Raw genomic sequence first — 19,072 nt, forward strand, 5'->3', positions numbered from 1 at the left:
AAGGAATATGCACACGATTAACTGTGTTAGTGGTAAGGGGCCAATAAGGAATATGCACACGATTAACTGTGTTAGTGGTAAGGGGCCAATAAGGAATATGCACACGATTTTAAAAACTCGTTAATATTGTGTTGTATTTCTCAGTGACGTGTTTATCGTAAAATAGTTTGTACGGAATTTATTGGTGCGCCGTACGTGTATAGTTACACGTTCATATATGAATGAAGTTAGATGACCAGGTAAACGTATTCAAAACTGAAGAACTAGCGTTTATAATAGTTTGAATAAACACAGGCTTGCTACATCTTCTAATCATTTTATATCGTTAAGTTTTTTTGATCGACATTAATCATGCCTGCAATCTCCTCGTGCAATACGATTGTATTAATATATAAATCGATAAAATCAAAACATATTTGCGATTTGAAAAGAAAAACAAAACACTTTGTTTGTATTGATTGTTCGGCTTCACGTATATACTTAATATATTTTAGCTCCCTCAATTCGAGGGGTGAAAGCGAAAAGGTTCTATCTACTTCTTTATTTAATGTCACTTAGAACGATTTCGCATTCACCCCACGATTATTGTATTCGATCGGTTTTATTTTCAATACATGAGATCGTTTGGATTAACAATCACCAAGGACGCCACTTGCCATTGATTAAAAACGTATTCGGATACCTTCCAAACCAATGAACAAATGTATATTTCAATCGATTAACGTAACCTGCTAAGCGCTTTAAGTAATACCGAGACAGGTTTATCATGTTTTAATTAAAAATGTCATAGCCTTCTGCGAGTAAGGACAGTGCACTAAATGTAAAACGCATTTTATCACTGTCAGTTGTTAAATAGTTACGAAGTGGATTAATTTTGGCTGCGGACATCGAAGGAATGAAGCCTCGTGCCACCATGATCACGACGCCGTCTAAGGCGTATAGTATGCCGACGAGGAAGCATCGGGCCAAGACAGAGAGCTCTTTAACAGTCCAGAGACATCCATGGGAGGTAGGCCCTTAATGGGACACCGCATATAGATATCCATCGTAATTCATGATGTATGGTTCTTAACCATTACGCGTTTAAAACGAAATGATACCAATATTAATCATTGTATGGGTCTACCTGACATCAAAGTTTATCATACAGTCATGCGGCTTTATAAGGATAAGCTTTATGAATGATGGATGCACAACACTTATATGTGATAATATGAACGGAGTACAGGACATGATAATAATGCTGCTGTATGTATGATAAGTTAAAAGGCCTTACACGGCCTTATAAAAAGCTATAACTGCCAAAATCTTGTAATAATTAAACTTACAAAACAAGTTTAACTTGTGTCAAAATTGGACTTCTATTTTAACTAAAAAGAATGTATCGTTAATACCTTTATAAGCTAAATATAACTTCAGACATAGTACACGTTTTAAGATTACTTTAATCCAAATGTAAGGTGTCAGACCTATTGATTGCTTTGCAGGATACGAAACTATTTACATAAAGCGTTTTGTTCATATGCTACAGTAAACATTTTGGCGGCCAAGTTATTCAATAACACTGTATTGAGAACGTAGACGAATCAGTTAAACCCAGCGATAGCAGATAAAACAAATACTAGTTGTATTAAAATAATATGTCAGTAACTTGATATGTGTGGGGTGTTTTTGGAAATAAAACTATAAAGCCCATTAAGCTACATTTTTTGTTGTAATCATAATCAAATGCATTTCTGATAAAGTGAAAACAAAATGTATTGGGTTAAGAAATGAAATAAGTTAAGATAAAAAATAATGAAAACTAGAGGTGAAACATAAACAAATAAATATTCGTGGACAGAAAGATTCTAACTCGGTAACTCTTTGTCTGCAGTTGGCACATATGCCAATATTGGTTTTATATAGCATATAAACGAAGTTCGCCAATTGCGTTTGAATTGTTTTTTCTTTCATGCTTTTCGATGAAATAGGGAGTTTTATCAGGGAAATAACAACAGTGAAATTATTTTCACTGCTAAATAAGGAGTGAAAATATCAACTTTCAGAACTACTTTTAAAATCCATTGCAGTTACCCTTGATCTAAACGGAACACTCAACCACAGTTACTTGGTATTTGGACTGCATTTTTTTGGCCAGTCGAGCGATTGGTCCCTAGGGTGATCTCTTGGATTGTACTTTATGATACACATAATAAACAAATAATCCACTTTGGTCTTTTATTTTTACATATTAAATATTTTTAAATTTCATACAATCTTTATCATTCACAAGTTATGAAGGTTAGCAGATTTCAGATTGAGACATATGTATGGAAACGAGCTCAGATCTACAAGATATTTTCGATAAAACAACTGTATACGTCGCATGCATGTTCAGAAGGAAGTAATCTCCAAGCTGCAATCGTTCAACAAGCACAAACGAGACGCGTGTTCGCAATTTTCTTTAATAACTCTGCCAAGAATACGTAAAGTTGAAAAGGGCATGCCGGGTCCGACCGGTTTTCATAGTCAAAATTACTGGCGTGAGACCACAGTTATTTTTACTATATGTTTCATATAGACACTAACCTGGCTTTTGACTTTATACACACCCCAATTGAAAAACAAGGACATGGCATCTCTAGAACAATTCAAGACACAAAATATAATCACAAGAAAACACCATGTTGACCATTGACCCGACTGTCAAAATTGAGTTCAAATACATAACCCTTCCGCCAGGGAGTCAATCGGCTACAAACAACTAATTTTCAGACTTCCACAAGCTATGATTTTTCCAATATTTACATTGAAAACTATCAATTTCTGCAATAGAGTGTCAAATTCAGTCAAGTTCTCTGCAAAAAGAACATTTTTTGCTTCTTTTTCATTCAATTTTAATAAAATATTGATACTTGAACACAAGCACTCTTTGTTTCTGTATTCACATCCGGATCTTGGTCCCGCAGATAACTGTGGTCTTGAGCCTGGTCAACGGGGGCAGATAACTGTGGTCTTGAGCCTACTGGCGAGGATCTGTGAGTCGGTATGCGAACCCGGCATGCGCTTTTCAACTATACGCGCGAACGGGAACCGGGTATATGTTTACCTCATGACTGGTACCCGTCCGCGCGTAGAGCCAAAAAGTGCATGCCGGGTTCGGCCCTTGTGCATACTCAAAAATACTTGGCGAAGATCTGTGATTCGGTATATAAACAGTATTCTTGGCAAGTTGGTTAACGGATCCGCCGCCCAATATTTTCGAAAACTTTTCAAAATGGCGGCCTCAATTGAGCTGAGATCATACAAAAAAAATAAATTCTCATTTCAACATACCATCTGCATTTATACTATTTTTTTTGGAATAACTGATATCAAAGCTGATGTCTGTATCAATGGTAGCAAATCACATATAAACCATGGGCCCCAGGGGGCTTAAATTGTTAAACAAATTATATGGAGACTACTATTCAAGTAATCAAAATCTGTGGTAACTTAAATTTTGTTAAAGCTGCAGAGAAATATCTTAACTTCAAAGAATTCATTACTGAACAGAAAGTCATTTTTATTATTTACATTTCATATTCCATTTAATAAATAATTGAGTCAGTGAAATTTGTTACATTGTGCTTTTTCTGTTGAGAAGAAGTAGTGCCCAGCAATGAGGAGACACAGGCATATTCATTGTAAGGTTGATATGTGGAAAACTGGAAATAGTGTTGCAAATAGGAAAACTCTTGCAGTCAGGATTTGCTTTAAAAAACATCAACAAAAAGTGACAGTAAAACTGAAAGTTTGTAATAATATTGTCTTAAAATGTGACACTATTATAAGGTGGAAGTGTATAAAATGCTTATATAATGATTACATTAATTTGAATTTGAAATTGGTAGGAGAGAAAATTGGACTATAAAGCCAAACATATGAGTATGACAAAGTGAGCATTTGAACATATCAATATTCATTCTATGAACATGTCTTCCCTTTTTGTTGTTATTTTGATCTTTTGGTTTTGGGTTTAACCACAAACGCTATGAAATATACATGTACATGTATTGTATGAAATCCTTTTTTTTTCGCACCACCCGTCCAACATTTTTTCAAAAAATCCGTTAACCAATTAATAAAAAAATGGCCTAACGATGGTGTTTGCATCGTATTAAGTATTATTTTTGCAACTCGTTTCTGTAGTATATTTATCTTATTCACATAGTTACTTGTTCCTTTGCCACAGACCGTACAACAGTAGTCAAATATGGGCAATATATTTGCGTTAAAAAACATGACTTTCATTTCAGGGGTGAGGTAATATATTATGTTCGTTTTAACAGGGCAATTTTGTTATTTAGTGTTTTTTTTACAGACATAGTCAATATGATTGTGCCAGGTTAGTTTATTGTCAACATACACTCCAAGTAGCTTACGACAAGTAACGTTATCTAGACGTATGTCATTGATAAATAGTTGAAGAATTCGAGCGGATTTTGATTTTTAAGCAGACCCAATTATCATACATTTAGTTTTTGTTGGATGCAATGCCATATTATTTAATTGACACCATTTATTTACATAGTCAAGGCTATTCTGGAGTTTATTTTGAACTGTTGAAATATGATTCCCCTATTCACATAAGGTTGAGTCATATGCATATAAATCCATGTTTAGATCAGGATACATACACGCAATATGTAAAGAATAAAAAAGCAACGGCCCTAATATGGACCCCTGGGGTACCCCAGATGTGATGGGGAGTATCTCAGATTGTAATTTTCCAACTTTTAAAAGTTGTGTCCTGTTTTCAATATATGATTTAAACCATTTTAATGTAAAACTTGAAAAATGGTACAACTTTAATTTGTGGAGAAGTATTTCGTTATCTACAAGATCAAAAGCCTTTCTTAAATCCATAATTATCCTTCCCACCAATTTACCACTATCAATATTCCTTGACCATGCATCTATTAATCTTATAAGGGCAGTATTACAAGAGGGGTGTTGTCTTAATCCGGACTGCGTTTTATGTATAATATCTTCTTTTTTTCAAAATATGACTGTAGCTTTCGTTTGAGAAACTTGTTCTACCTAAAACAGGTGATATGTTTACAAAATGTTTGTTTAATTTATTTATAATATTTAAAGGACAGTCAAGAAATGTAATAATTTTTGTAAGCCTTTGGGGCAATGTAATATTATTGGTTTGATTCAAGTTTAATATATACCTTACGTTTCTCCAAAGATATATAAGTCTGATTTTTGTTATCTTTAGAGAAATCTTTCTTACTTCTTTTTATCATGGATGAAACTTTATTTCTTAGAATTTTATACTGAGTTATGTCTGCAAATTTGTGGCATCTATCACGATCATGTATGAGTGTTTTGATTTCATTTGTGAACCATGTTGGTTGATGCTCACGTTGTATACGTTTTTCTTTTACAGGAGCTTGTTTGGATAATGTATTGTTAAGGCATTGGTGAACAATATTTAAAGCATCATTCAGATTTGAAATCATAGCTATTTGTTCTAGTCCAGAAAGCAGTAAATCTCTTTGAAACGTTTGTTCATCAAATATTTTAAACGTTCTGTACTGTATGGATTTATGCTTGCAAGAATCTGTTTTAATTGTTCCTTTAGTAGCAGAGCGTGTGAAACAGATAGGAAAATGATCACTAAGTGATGGCGGTGATACATAACAATCACTTATAAAATTCACACTGTTTGTATAAACATGATCATCTAAAATAGTGCAGCTACCTTTCAATATATATTCTTGTTAGACATTCTATTAATTGTTCAAGACCATATTTAATGGTTATTTCTGTCCATTTTGTATTGCTATATTTACCAGGCAGTAACGTTATTTGGTACATAATTAATAGTAATGTCTCCAAGTATATGACATTCTGTGTTTAAGGAGTCAGTAATTTCTAGCTGTGCATCATATTTATCTATCCATGACTGGTTTGAGTAAGGATGGAGATAAATAAAATGTAGTAAAAAATATTTACTATAAGGATTTTTTTTATTTCAATCCAAACAGATTGAATGTCATTTATTTCAAAATCACAACGTCTCATATACGATTTACTATCTTTGAAATACACAAGAATACTGCTTCCTTTTTTAGTTTTTCGGTCTTTACATTCAAATGTGTAATTATGCCCCCCTTCGAAGAAGAGGGGTATATTGCTTTGCACAGGCATGTCGGTATGTCGGTCGGTCGGTCGGTCCGTCGGTAGACCAAAGCTTGTCCGAGTGATAACTCAACAATTCCTGGACGTATGGTTATCAAACTTGACAAGAAGGTTGGGCCTGACCAGTAGATGACCCCTATTGATTTTAGGGCTCATCGGGTCAAAGGTCAAGGTCACAGTGACCTTTAATGGTAAAATAATTTTAAAGCTTGTCCGAGTGATAACTCAACAATGCCTAGACCTATGGTCATCAAGCTTGATATGGAAGTTGGGCCTGACCATTAGATGACCCCTATTGTTTTTGGGGGTCATCGGGCTAAAGGTCAAGGTCACAGTGACCTTGAATGGTAAAAGGATGTCCGAGTGATAACTCGACAATGCCTGCACCCATGGCCCTCATAATTGACTTGGAGGTTGGGCCTGACCAGTAGATGAACCCTATTGTTTTTGGGGGTCATCGGGCCAAAGGTCAAGGTCACAGTGACCTTGAATGGTAAAAGGTTGTCCATATGATAACTCGACAATGCCTACACCCATGGCCCTCAAACTTGACTTGGAGGTTGGGCCTGACCAGTAGATGGCCCTTATTGTTTTTGGGGGTCATCGGGCCAAAGGTCAAGGTCACAGTGACCTTGAATGGTAAAAGGTTGTCCGTGTCATTACTCGACAATGCCTGCACCTATGGCCCTCAAACTTGACTTGGAGGTTGGGCCTGACCAGTAAATGACCCTAATTGTTTTTGGGGGTCATCGGGCCAAAGGTCAAGGTCAAAGTGACCTTGAATGGTAAAAGGTTGTCTGAGTGATAACTCGACAATGCCTGCACCCACAGCCATCAAACTTGAATTGGAGGTTGGGCCTGACCAGTAGATGGCCCCTATTGATTTTAGGGGTCATTGGGCCAAAGGTCAAGGTAACAGTGACTTTGAACGATAAAAGGTTGCCCGAGTGATAACTCAACAATGCCTGCGCCCATGGCCCTCAAACTTGACCCAAAGTTGGGCCTGACCAGTTGATGACCCCTATTGATTTAAGGGGTCAGAGGTCAAGGTCACAGTGACCTTGAAAGCAAACTTGACAATTCCTGGACCTATGGTCATCAAACTTGACATGAAGGTTGGGCCTGACCAGTAGATGACCCCTCTTGACTTTGGGGGTCATCAGGCCAAGGTCAAGATCACAGTAACCTTTAACGCAAAAAAGTTAACAAATCTTCTCCCAGTGATATCTCAAAAATGCCTGAATCTATGATCATCAAACTTGACATGTAAGTTGGGCCTGAGCAGGAGATGACCCTTATTGATTTAAGGAGTCATTGGGTCAAAGGTCAGGTTCACAGTGACCTTGAATGCGAAAATGTTTCAAGTGATAATTGGACAATGCCTGCACCCATGGCCCTCAAACTTGACTTGGAGTTGTGTCTGACCTGTAGATGACCCCTTAAATCATAAGGGGTCATTGGATCAAAGGTCAAGGTTACAGTGACCTTGAACGAAAAATGCTTGTCTGTGTGATAACTTGTCAATGCCTGCACCCATGGCCCTCAAACTTAACATTTAGATTTTTGGTGACCAGCTGATGACTACTATGGATTTTGAGGTCATAGAGTCAAAGGTCATGTTCATAACCCACTCTATCCTCAAACTTTGAATGGTCATAATCTTAAAACTGCCTCAACGGCGACAAATCAGCTGTCATTTCGGTCCATGCATATTTCATTCAATTGTCCATATAATCCTGACAACATGGCGCTCAGGGGGGCATAATGTTTGACAAACATCTCTTGTTTCTAATTTGTATCGCATTGCCATCAATATATTGGTGTAAGAAGGATTCATATATATACCTAATATATTAGGTGAAGACGATTGACATAATTGATACTTAAGTTCATCCATGTTTGGTAACACATGCCATATATTTACGTTCGCAATACGAATATCTTTCTCTCTGAAATTAAAAGCCGTATTATTACCAATGGATTGCAAATTATTTGAAATAAAATTGGTAAAACTTCTTCCTGGTAAATCCCATAAGTCATTTTTATTTTCCCTGCAATAGACTATTTCTATTGTCGTTATCAACGCATATGACATCTCTAATATCGCTTTCAACGCATAGTTCATTACTATTATCGCTATCAATGCATAAGTCATAACAACTGTCGCTACTAATATCCCTTTCAACGCATAGTACATTACTATTATCGCTATCAATGCATAAGTCATAACAACTGTCGCTACTAATATCACCTTACAACGCATAGTACATTACTAGTATCGCTATCAATGCATAAGTCATAACTACTGTCGCTACTAATATCGCCTTACAACGCATAGTACATTACTATTATCGCTATCAATGTATAAGCCATAATTATTGTCGCTACCGACGCATCGTTTACTTCTGTTTTCATTATGAACGCATGGGACTTTACTGATATCGTTCTTTACACAAAGGTCATTACTAACATCGTTATCAACGTCTAGATCATTACTAATATTGCTATCAGTGCATAACATATTACTAGTATTGTTATCCCCCGCCGAATCGAAGATTTTGGGAGGGGGATATTTTGTTTTGGCGTTGTCCATCCGTCATTCCGTCCTTCCGTCCGTCCGTCCGGTACCATATCTTGGTAGGCATTGATCAGAAATTGTTCAAACTTGGTCAGAATGTTCCCCTTGATCATATCTCGACCACTTTTAAAAGTGGGTCAAGTGGGATCAAAAACTAGGTCACTAGGTCAAATCTTATAAAAATGGAACATACTAGAGGCATTATATATTGTCAAATATTCATGAAACTTTATCAGAATGTTTTCCTTGATGAACTCTTGGTCGTAAATAAAACTGGGTCACATATGATAAAAATTAGGTCACTGGGTCAAATCTTAGAAGTCTTGTCCGGAACCGTATCATGGTAATGATTGGTCAAGTTATGTTCAAAATTGGTCATGATGTAAACCTTGATGAAATATGGACCACTTAAAAAAGTGGGTCACATGGGGTCGAAAACTAGGTCAGTAGGTCAAATCTTAGAAAAATCTTTTGAACATACTAGAGGCATTATACAAGGTCATATATTCATAAAACTTAATCAGAATGTTTTCCTTGATAAAATCTTGGACTTATTTAAAACTGGGTCACATATGATCGAAAATTAGGTCACAATGTCAAATCTTATATTTTTTTTGTCCGGAATGGAAATGATCGGTCGGATTATGTTCAAACTTGGTCATGATGTACCCCTTGATGAAATATGGACCGCTTGTAAAAGTGGGGCATATGGGATCAAAAATTAGGTCACTAGGTCATATTTTAGAAAAATCTTTGAAACACATTAGAGGCAATATGTATGGTCTTATATTCATGAAATTTGATGAGAATGTTTTCCTTGATAAACTTTTGGACATGTTTTAAACTTGGTCACATGTGATAAGAAATTAGGTCACAAGGTCAAATCTTTCAAAAATCTTGTCCGAAACTATTTTATGGTGGTGATTGGTCTCATTAAGTTCAAACATGGTCAGAATGTTCTCTTAGGTTAAATTTCGACTGCGTTTTAAAAGTGGGTCATATGGGTCAAAAGCTAGGTCACTAGGTCATATCTTACAGAAATCTTGGGAACACTCTAGAGGGAATTAATACATCTGCTCTAATTTCCATGAAACTTAATCAGAATGCCTCGATGAAATCTTGGAATAGTTTGAAACATGTAAGTCATGTTGGGTCAAAAATGAGGTCACTGAGTCAAATCTTTAAAAAAAACCTTGTGGACACTCTAGAGGCTATATTTTTGCATATATCTGGACCAATATTCATGAAACTTGATCAGAATGTTTGCCTTGATGATATCTTAGATTTGTTTGGAACTTGGTAATATGGAGTCACAAACTAGGTTTCTTGGTCAAATTCTAAATGTTATTATTTTTTTCAAACAGTTGCAATCAAACTCAAATATCGCTATTTTTGCAAAGGCCATATCTAGTATTGCTATCAACGCAAAGGCTGTTACTTGTATCGCTATTTTTGCATAGGCCATTACAAATATCACTATCAACGCATAGGTCATTACCAATATCGATTTTGTTACATTTGTTGCATGTTTTCCATACGTATTTGTTTCCATAAATTATTTTTTGATGTGTAAATATTATGTGATTTTGGATTAATTTCTAGACGGCAATTATTTTTTATATCAATACAAGGATCTTGTTGTAACAGATTTATACATGTACAATTTACCTCGTTGCATTCCTGGCAGATATGATATAATAAATATGTGTACAAATTATAGCCGTCATATATGGAGCGTCTGTCAGACAGTTCCTATCCAGAATATTTCCTTCCTGGAATTGTAATTTTTATAGTTCTGTCTTGAGGAATAGTTCCACTGCTGTCTTCATGGGGTGCTAATTTCTTCTAGTACATTTGTATCAGATTGATTTGTGTTGATCTTCTGCTTCTTGGTATCTTTTTCTTTGACTATGTTAACTTTTCGGTTGATCGTCTGTTGTTAAATCGTTTAATAATCGATCATTGATCGGTTTCATAAACCGATTATCGATAGTATTTTGTCTGTCCGATTCCCAACACTGCTATATGTGTCGACCTAGATATTCAAATTCACTGTGTTTAGTTTATGTTTAAAGCGAAACGGGTTAGAAGATACCTCGCTGAACACCTCTTTGCCTCCTAGTTTAAGACACTATGTTTATCTGATATAAGAGTATAAAAACAACCCCTTGGTTGGGAGCAATGTTGACCCCTGGGGTATGTGATGTACGATGTAGTTTCCTAAGGCTTAGTCAATATAGTAGCAATAATCCAAAGGTCCGAGGAATATAATTTAACCAAACTTTGAATAGAGCAAGTGACGCCGGGGCTAAATCCTTAGGAAATGTCTTGTTTATTCAAAAAATTCTATAAATTCTAGAACATTTGAAAACAGTCTTGATAACATTCTAAAATTATCAGAGGGGAAAATAAAGTTTATCTTAATGAACCTAGATTTCTATGCAGGTGAAAGGAGATTATAAATATAAAGGGATTGCACACTTAAAGGTACTCGCTCATGTTTTTGTAAAATGCACCTTTTAAGCTGTATGCCGTTAGGCCTCCAGACCTTTATAACCGTAAATCGGAATCTACAATCGGCAGATTGACATAACATTTTGAACTTAAATATAAAAATCTGCGATCTATTTTTTGTCAGCAGTCTTATATTACTGATTTCAACACATTTTCGCAGAAATTGGCTCGTTCTTTCTGTACATGCTTGTATTGATGTACGCCAATTACACACTTCGCTGTTGCGATTTGGAATCGCCAATGCATTCGTCGTCGTTGTTGTTGTTGTTGTTGTTGTTGCATATCTCATAGGTTACGTAGTCACACAACAACACGTTTACATTAAAGACCAATTTAATATAGTTCATTATCTTTAAAAGTGTGTAATTTCATGAAATGCATAAAAAGACGAGTATTCTATTTAAGTTAAAATTGAATAAGTTACGTCACCTTCTGATCTATCTATACCTGAGACTAACTTACTTGTTTAGTATGACTTTCGTGCTGCCCGTCAGACCACTTTACGAGTCGCGTGTCTGTCCATAGGGCCGGAAGGCGCTGAGCGAGGAGTACGAGGGCGAGCTGTCGGGCAGGGAGGGTTGGTGGCGGACATACATCCGGGTAAATATATATCATTATTATTTTTTATTTTAGTTTTCTGACGTAAGTATAATCAATTGTTCCACCACAACGTGTAAAACACTTACACGTGCCATGTGTATGCATTCGTTGTCCATATTCCTAGCACGCTATGGCGTAAAGTCAGTAAACGTTACAATGTGTATCATAAATTTACAGTGCTACAGATAAGGGTCGTAATGGGCGTAAATACACTTTAAAAATCACCCATTAAGACATCAAATCAAACAGCTGTTCGTACCGGTACGATTAAAAAAATAGGGCGTAACGTTCTTCCGAGTATTTTCAACCGTTTTTACACTAGCCGTTTTGACTAATTATTTTTTTACCATTTTACGCTAGCATTCGGAGCATTCGGAGCTCCTCGGCCATTTTTTCAAAAACAACCTCGGATGTATATGGACAGTTTACATACTTAAAAAGTGGTACGTTTAAGTCCGCTGCAAATAGATCGCGTAGTAATCTTATTTAGTAGTTAAAATTTATGACTTAACTCTTGGGAATCGTAATTATGTTTGCAATAATATGCTTCACTGGCAATCAATTTAAACTGAGAGCAATGAATACAACTCTTAAACACTACATTTAATTAATGCTTTTATTTAAAAAAATATGGACTACTTCAACAGATGTACCGGCATACATCCGAGGTTGTTTTTGAAAAAATGGCCGAGGAGTTCCGAATGCATTCGGAGCTCCTCGGACATTGTTTTCGATAAAATGGCCGAAGAGTTCCGAATGTTTACGCTAGCTTTTTTGAATAAATGTTAAAACGGTTTGTTAAAATTAGGGATGCAAACGAATGGCAAAATTGATATTCGAATCTTCGGTAATACCTTTGAACGAATATTCGTTTACCAAAATACATCTTTTAAAAGTCGTAGTAATCTATTATAGTATTCGCTAAAGTAACAACTGGGTCATTTTAGCCCACTTTGTCGTAACCACTACGCGCCGCGGACCCTGAATGTCACCAAATGAGCCTCTGAAATTCTTCATTTCAGAAAGACAAAAAGTAATACATAATGAACAAAGTAAAGCAAAACATGTTCATGTATGTGCCTTCATGTAAACAACGTGAACTTACATTTAGATGGAATTCTGGTGAAATGGCGTTTTGCGCCAATGGGTCTTTCCGTAGGACGAGCAGCCTCGTTCTGGGATTGACCTCTACTAAATAAAACTAAGGAAACACACAATCCAACTCGGGAACTAGTTTATTCTTTAATTGGCAAAGGCATTTACCGAAAATAATTGATTTTTGTGTCACTTGCCAGTTATTGTAAAATTACGGGGACTTTTTGACGATATGTCTCTAAATGACATCTGACGCGTGTTTAGTGTATTGTCATCACATTCACACCTCTGGCATTAGGGGCCAGTCGTTGTAAAACAACAACAAGACAAACGAACTTAAAACATATCAACCGGATTGCAGGCAAAATGTTTATTGCTATATTTATCCAATACCGATTTTGACAGTCGAATACCAAACGTTTGATCGAATATTCACTATCCTACACAATCATTCGGAGCCCCTCGGCCATTTTATCGAAACAATCTCGGATGTATTTGGACGGTTTACATACTCAAAAACCTTATTTCTCGCTTCAAATGTCACCATAAAACAAATAATGCTTCACTCTCCTTAGACCGGTTTGACTATTAACATAATCTGAATCACTGCCCTCATATCCATGGCAACCAAGAATTATCGGATACGCAATTATGTTCACTAAGCACAAAAAGAGTTTCAGCAAAAAATACATTTTTATTTAATTTTGTTTAAACTGAGGTGGGAGAAAAAAAGCATGTACCAAAGCCGCTCGTGTAAGATAGGTTCATCCCGACCCTCGCGCAGGGTAAACCTCGTTTCCGCAAAACACACTACGTTCGGGTCGGAATGAACCTATCTTACACTCACGGCCATGGAAGATACTTATAATCTATTTATCTACTTTCAGAACCAAAATGACTACTAAATGGCTGATTTTTATCCATGATCATTGCCCGCACATCTTTTATTCACATCTTGCCCACAAGGAGACACTTGTGATGAAACGATTATCGAGTAATATGATAAATCGTCGTTATGTCGGCGACATTCGATAGCTGTTGTCCAAAATCTATTTCGCTTCCGGCAAATACGTATTATTTTGTTTTGTTTGTATTTCTCTTTTGTTTGTTTTTTCGGTAAATCGTCGTTGAGATCATTTGAACAAGGAAGGTCACTCTCATATGCGACATGTTAAATAACTTTTGCTCAAATCATTACAGATTCTCCCAAAATTAATAATTGTATTTAATAGTTTATATATTTCATGAAATCTTTTGCAATAATATATAACCTTCGTGTAGTAAGTCTGGTCTCACCTGCAAATCTCACTTGACCGGTGCATTCTGTTCGTGAAACTGATATCGTTCGTAATTTACATTTTTCATATTTGGTGAAATTAAGATATATTTAATATAATAGGTTTTTGAATGTTCAAACACTATTTAATTTACTTTCACGTGGATGAAAAAACTTACTTGATGCGGCCTGGGACCAATTACATCCTACCCACCATCACGTGCATCATTTTGCATGTGCAATTATTTGGTACCGGTATTTGTAAATATCAAAGACAGAATAAAATACTAAACGTTCCAAAAAGCCGGACAAAAGTTTCAAAGTTATCTTAGCTACAATAATGAGCGAAAGGACTCGTTGACGGTCATTTAGGTGGACTAACAGTTACTGATTCCAGGTTCACACATTTAAATGATCATGATTATGCTATGATAAAGAATATATTCCTAAGGAATATTAAGAACTTTCGATTATTGTCTGATAGTAAATCAAAATGCTTGGTCTTATTTGATTTTATTATCGATAGCAAATGGAGTCAGATTTTTAAACACTAGGAGACACCTATTCCCGGATCGTACGAACTGGAGGCCCAAAACTGGTATTACGAGCTGGAGCGGCGCCCCAACACATACCGCTTCAAGTCAGACGGGAGGCGAATCGACCCCCATCCCCACGGCAAGGGCGCTATGCTCCTTCCCGGGGCATACGAGCACAAAGACTTCCTTACCAGGTTCGTACTATTGTGTACACCATGGTTGGTGTTGTGTAGTTTATTTATTTATGTAATTTATTTATGTAATAACACATTACCTGTCAGAGGTAGGTTATTTGATATTACTTTAGAAATATTCCAACTTAGGGACTAGTTCATAAATTGCAGAACAATGCTTTCAATAGTTTTCACGTTGCATGATAAAATTTGAAGTTTAGTATGTTTTATAAAATTTTACACTTTAATTGATAATGAAACCTTAAATTATAATAGCCCTGCTTATCATTTCGAAAATATTGATTTTAAATACCAACTCAATCATAACAACTCGGCCATCTCCGAGATAGATACAGGCAGAGGTGTTCCGATTGAAATCAACTTCCGCCCATACAGATGAAGGTTACACGGTACTATTACAATATCCTTTATGTTTGTAAACCTCCTACGTAGTAATCTCCCTTGGTGACAGCAAAAATGCCGAGTTTTGAAAAATTAACCTTGAGTTTAATTGTTTGTTTTGAAAATATCATTCAAAACTTATACAAAATATAAAGCAAGGATTTCACATAACATGCCGGTACAAATAAAAGATGAATTTCATGCTATTGAAATCTATGTATTAGTCTATTGACTCTATTTCTTCCGAAGAAACGTATGTATATTTTTGTTATAATTTAGTTTTAACCGGAGGATTAGATTGGGGAAAAAAACATAATATCTATAATTCCGGGCTTAAACTATTGTAAAAATATTATTAACCATAATGTCCTTCGAGCATATATGTACACCCAACATAAAAATAAATAAAAATAATCATTGAAATAATAACCATTTTTGGTTATCTGCATGCACGTTTTTCTTCTAATATCATTTGCGCCGACTTGATGCTATGCATCAACTTTTTTCTTGTATTCTTTCTGTACATGCTTGTATTGATGTGCGCCATTGGAACAACTGTCAGAGGTAGGTTATATTCTTTCTGTACATGCTTGTATTGATGTTCTCCATTTGAAAAAAAACTGTCAGAGGTAGGTTATATTCTTTCTGTAGATGCTTGTATTGATGTACGCCATTGGAACAACTGTCAGAGGGAGGTCATATTTTTTCTGTACATGCTTGTATTGATGTTCTCCATTTGAAAAAACTGTCAGAGGTAGGTTATATTCTTTCTGTACATGTTTGTATTGATGTATGTCATTGGAACAACTGTCAAAGGTAGGTTATATTCTTTCTGTACATGCTTGTATTGATGTATGCCATTGGAACAACTGTCAAAGGTAGGTTATGTTCTTTCTGTACATGTTTGTATTGATGTTCTCCATTTGAAAAACTGTCAGAGGTAGGTTATATTCTTTCTGTACATGTTTGTATTGATGTATGCCATTTGAACAACTGTCAGAGGTAGGTTATATTCTTTCTGTACATGTTTGTATTGATGTATGCCATTGGAACAACTGTCAGTGGTAGGTTATATTCTTTCAGTAGATGCTTGTATTGATGTACGCCATTGGAACAACTGTCAGTGGTAGGTTATATTCTTTCTGTACATGCTTGTATTGATGTTCTCCATTTGAACAACTGTCAGAGGTAGGTTATATTCTTTCTGTAGATGCTTGTATTGATGTATGTCATTGGACCAACTGTCAAAGGTAGGTTATATTCTTTCTGTTCATGCTTGTATTGATGTTCTCCATTTGAAAAAACTGTCAGAGGTAGGTTATATTCTTTCTGTACATGCTTGTATTGATGTACGCCATTGGAACAACTGTCAGAGGGAGGTTATATTTTTTCTGTACATACTTGTATTGATGTTCTCCTTCGGAACAACTGTCAGAGGTAGGTTATATTATTTCTGTACATGCTTGTATTGATGTTTTCCATTTGAACAACTGTCAGAGGGAGTTTATATTCTTTCTGTACATGCTTGCATTGATGTACGCCATTTGAACAACTGTCAGAGGTAGATTATATTCTTTCTGTACATGCTTGTTTTGATGTACGCTATTGGAACAACTGTCAAAGGTATGTTATGTTCTTTCTGTACATGTTTGTATTGATGTTTTCCATTTGAAAAACTGTCAGAGGTAGGTTTTATTCTTTCTGTACATGTTTGTATTGATGTATGCCATTGGAACAACTGTCAGAGGTATGTTATATTCTTTCTGTACATGTTTGTATTGATGTATGCCATTTGAACAACTGTCAGAGGTAGGTTATATTCTTTCTGTACATGTTTGTATTGATGTATGCCATTGGAACAACTGTCAGAGGTATGTTATATTCTTTCTGTACATGTTTGTATTGATGTATGCCAATTGAACAACTGTCAGAGGTAGGTTATATTCTTTCTGTACATGTTTGTATTGATGTATGCCATTTGAACAACTGTCAGAGGTAGGTTATATTCTTTCTGTACATGTTTGTATTGATGTATGCCATTGGAACAACTGTCAGAGGTAGGTTATATTCTTTCTGTACATGCTTGTATTGATGTATGTCATTGGACCAACTGTCAAAGGTAGGTTATATTCTTTCTGTACATGTTTGTATTGATGTATGCCATTTGAACAACTGTCAGAGGTAGGTTTTATTCTTTCTGTACATGCTTGTATTGATGTACGCCATTGGAACAACTGTCAAAGGTAGGTTATGTTCTTTCTGTACATGTTTGTATTGATGTATGCCATTTGAACAACTGTCAGAGGTAGGTTTTATTCTTTCTGTACATGCTTGTATTGATGTACGCCATTGGAACAACTGTCAGAGGGAGGTTATATTTTTTCTGTACATGCTTGTATTGATGTACGCCATTGGAACAACTGTCAGAGGGAGGTTATATTTTTTCTGTGCATGCTTGTATTGATGTTCTCCTTCGGAACAACTGTCAGAGGTAGGTTATATTATTTCTGTACATGTTTGTATTGATGTTCTCCATTTGAACAACTGTCAGAGGTAGTAGGTTATATTATTTCTGTACATGCTTGTATTGATGTACGCCATTGGAACAACTGTCAGAGGTAGTAGGTTATATTTTTTTGTACATGCTTGTATTGATGTACGCCATTTGAACAATTGTCAGAGGTAGTAGGTTATATTCTTTCTGTACATGCTTGTATTGATGTTCTCCATTTGAACAACTGTAAGAGTGAGTTTATATTGTTTTCGTACATGCTTGTATTGATGGACGCCATTTGAACAACTGTCAGAGGTAGGTTATATTCTTTCTGTACATGCGTGTATTGATGTACGCCATTGGAACAACTGTCAGAGGGAGGTTATATTTTTTCTGTACATGCTTGTATTGATGTTCTCCTTCGGAACAACTGTCAGAGGTAGGTTATATTATTTCTGTACATGTTTGTATTGATGTACGCCATTGGAACAACTGTCAGAGGTAGTAGGTTATATTCTACAACTGTCAGAGGTAGTAGGTTATATTCTTTCTGTACATGGTTGTATTGATGTTCTCCATTTTAACAACTGTAAGAGTGAGTTTATATTGTTTTCGTACATGCTTGTATTGATGGACGCCATTTGAACAACTGTCAGAGGTAGGTTATATTCTTTCTGTACATGTTTGTATTGATGTATGCCATTTGAACAACTGTCAGAGGTAGGTTTTATTCTTTCTGTACATGCTTGTATTGATGTACGCCATTGGAACAACTGTCAAAGGTAGGTTATGTTCTTTCTGTACATGTTTGTATTGATGTATGCCATTTGAACAACTGTCAGAGGTAGGTTTTATTCTTTCTGTACATGCTTGTATTGATGTACGCCATTGGAACAACTGTCAGAGGGAGGTTATATTTTTTCTGTACATGCTTGTATTGATGTACGCCATTGGAACAACTGTCAGAGGGAGGTTATATTTTTTCTGTGCATGCTTGTATTGATGTTCTCCTTCGGAACAACTGTCAGAGGTAGGTTATATTATTTCTGTACATGTTTGTATTGATGTTCTCCATTTGAACAACTGTCAGAGGTAGTAGGTTATATTATTTCTGTACATGCTTGTATTGATGTACGCCATTGGAACAACTGTCAGAGGTAGTAGGTTATATTTTTTTGTACATGCTTGTATTGATGTACGCCATTTGAACAATTGTCAGAGGTAGTAGGT

At 35.8% G+C, this 19,072-nt stretch overlaps 1 protein-coding gene across 1 annotated transcript in view; it reads left to right on the forward strand.

Annotated features, from left to right (window-relative positions):
- The first annotated feature begins 687 nt into the window (after positions 1-687).
- LOC128208116 (protein STPG4-like) overlaps positions 688-19,072 on the forward strand; it is a 34,790-nt gene continuing 16,405 nt past the window's right edge. Inside the window, exons 1-3 of the mRNA XM_052911463.1 lie at positions 688-1,009; positions 11,792-11,866; positions 14,792-14,967. Of these exons, the coding sequence (XP_052767423.1) occupies positions 896-1,009; positions 11,792-11,866; positions 14,792-14,967 (365 nt within the window). The 5' untranslated portion in view covers positions 688-895. The remainder of the gene's footprint in view (positions 1,010-11,791; positions 11,867-14,791; positions 14,968-19,072) is intronic.

Source organism: Mya arenaria, chromosome 11 (assembly GCF_026914265.1).
Source record: "Mya arenaria isolate MELC-2E11 chromosome 11, ASM2691426v1".
In the NCBI taxonomy this organism is placed as follows: Eukaryota; Metazoa; Mollusca; class Bivalvia; order Myida; family Myidae; genus Mya; species Mya arenaria.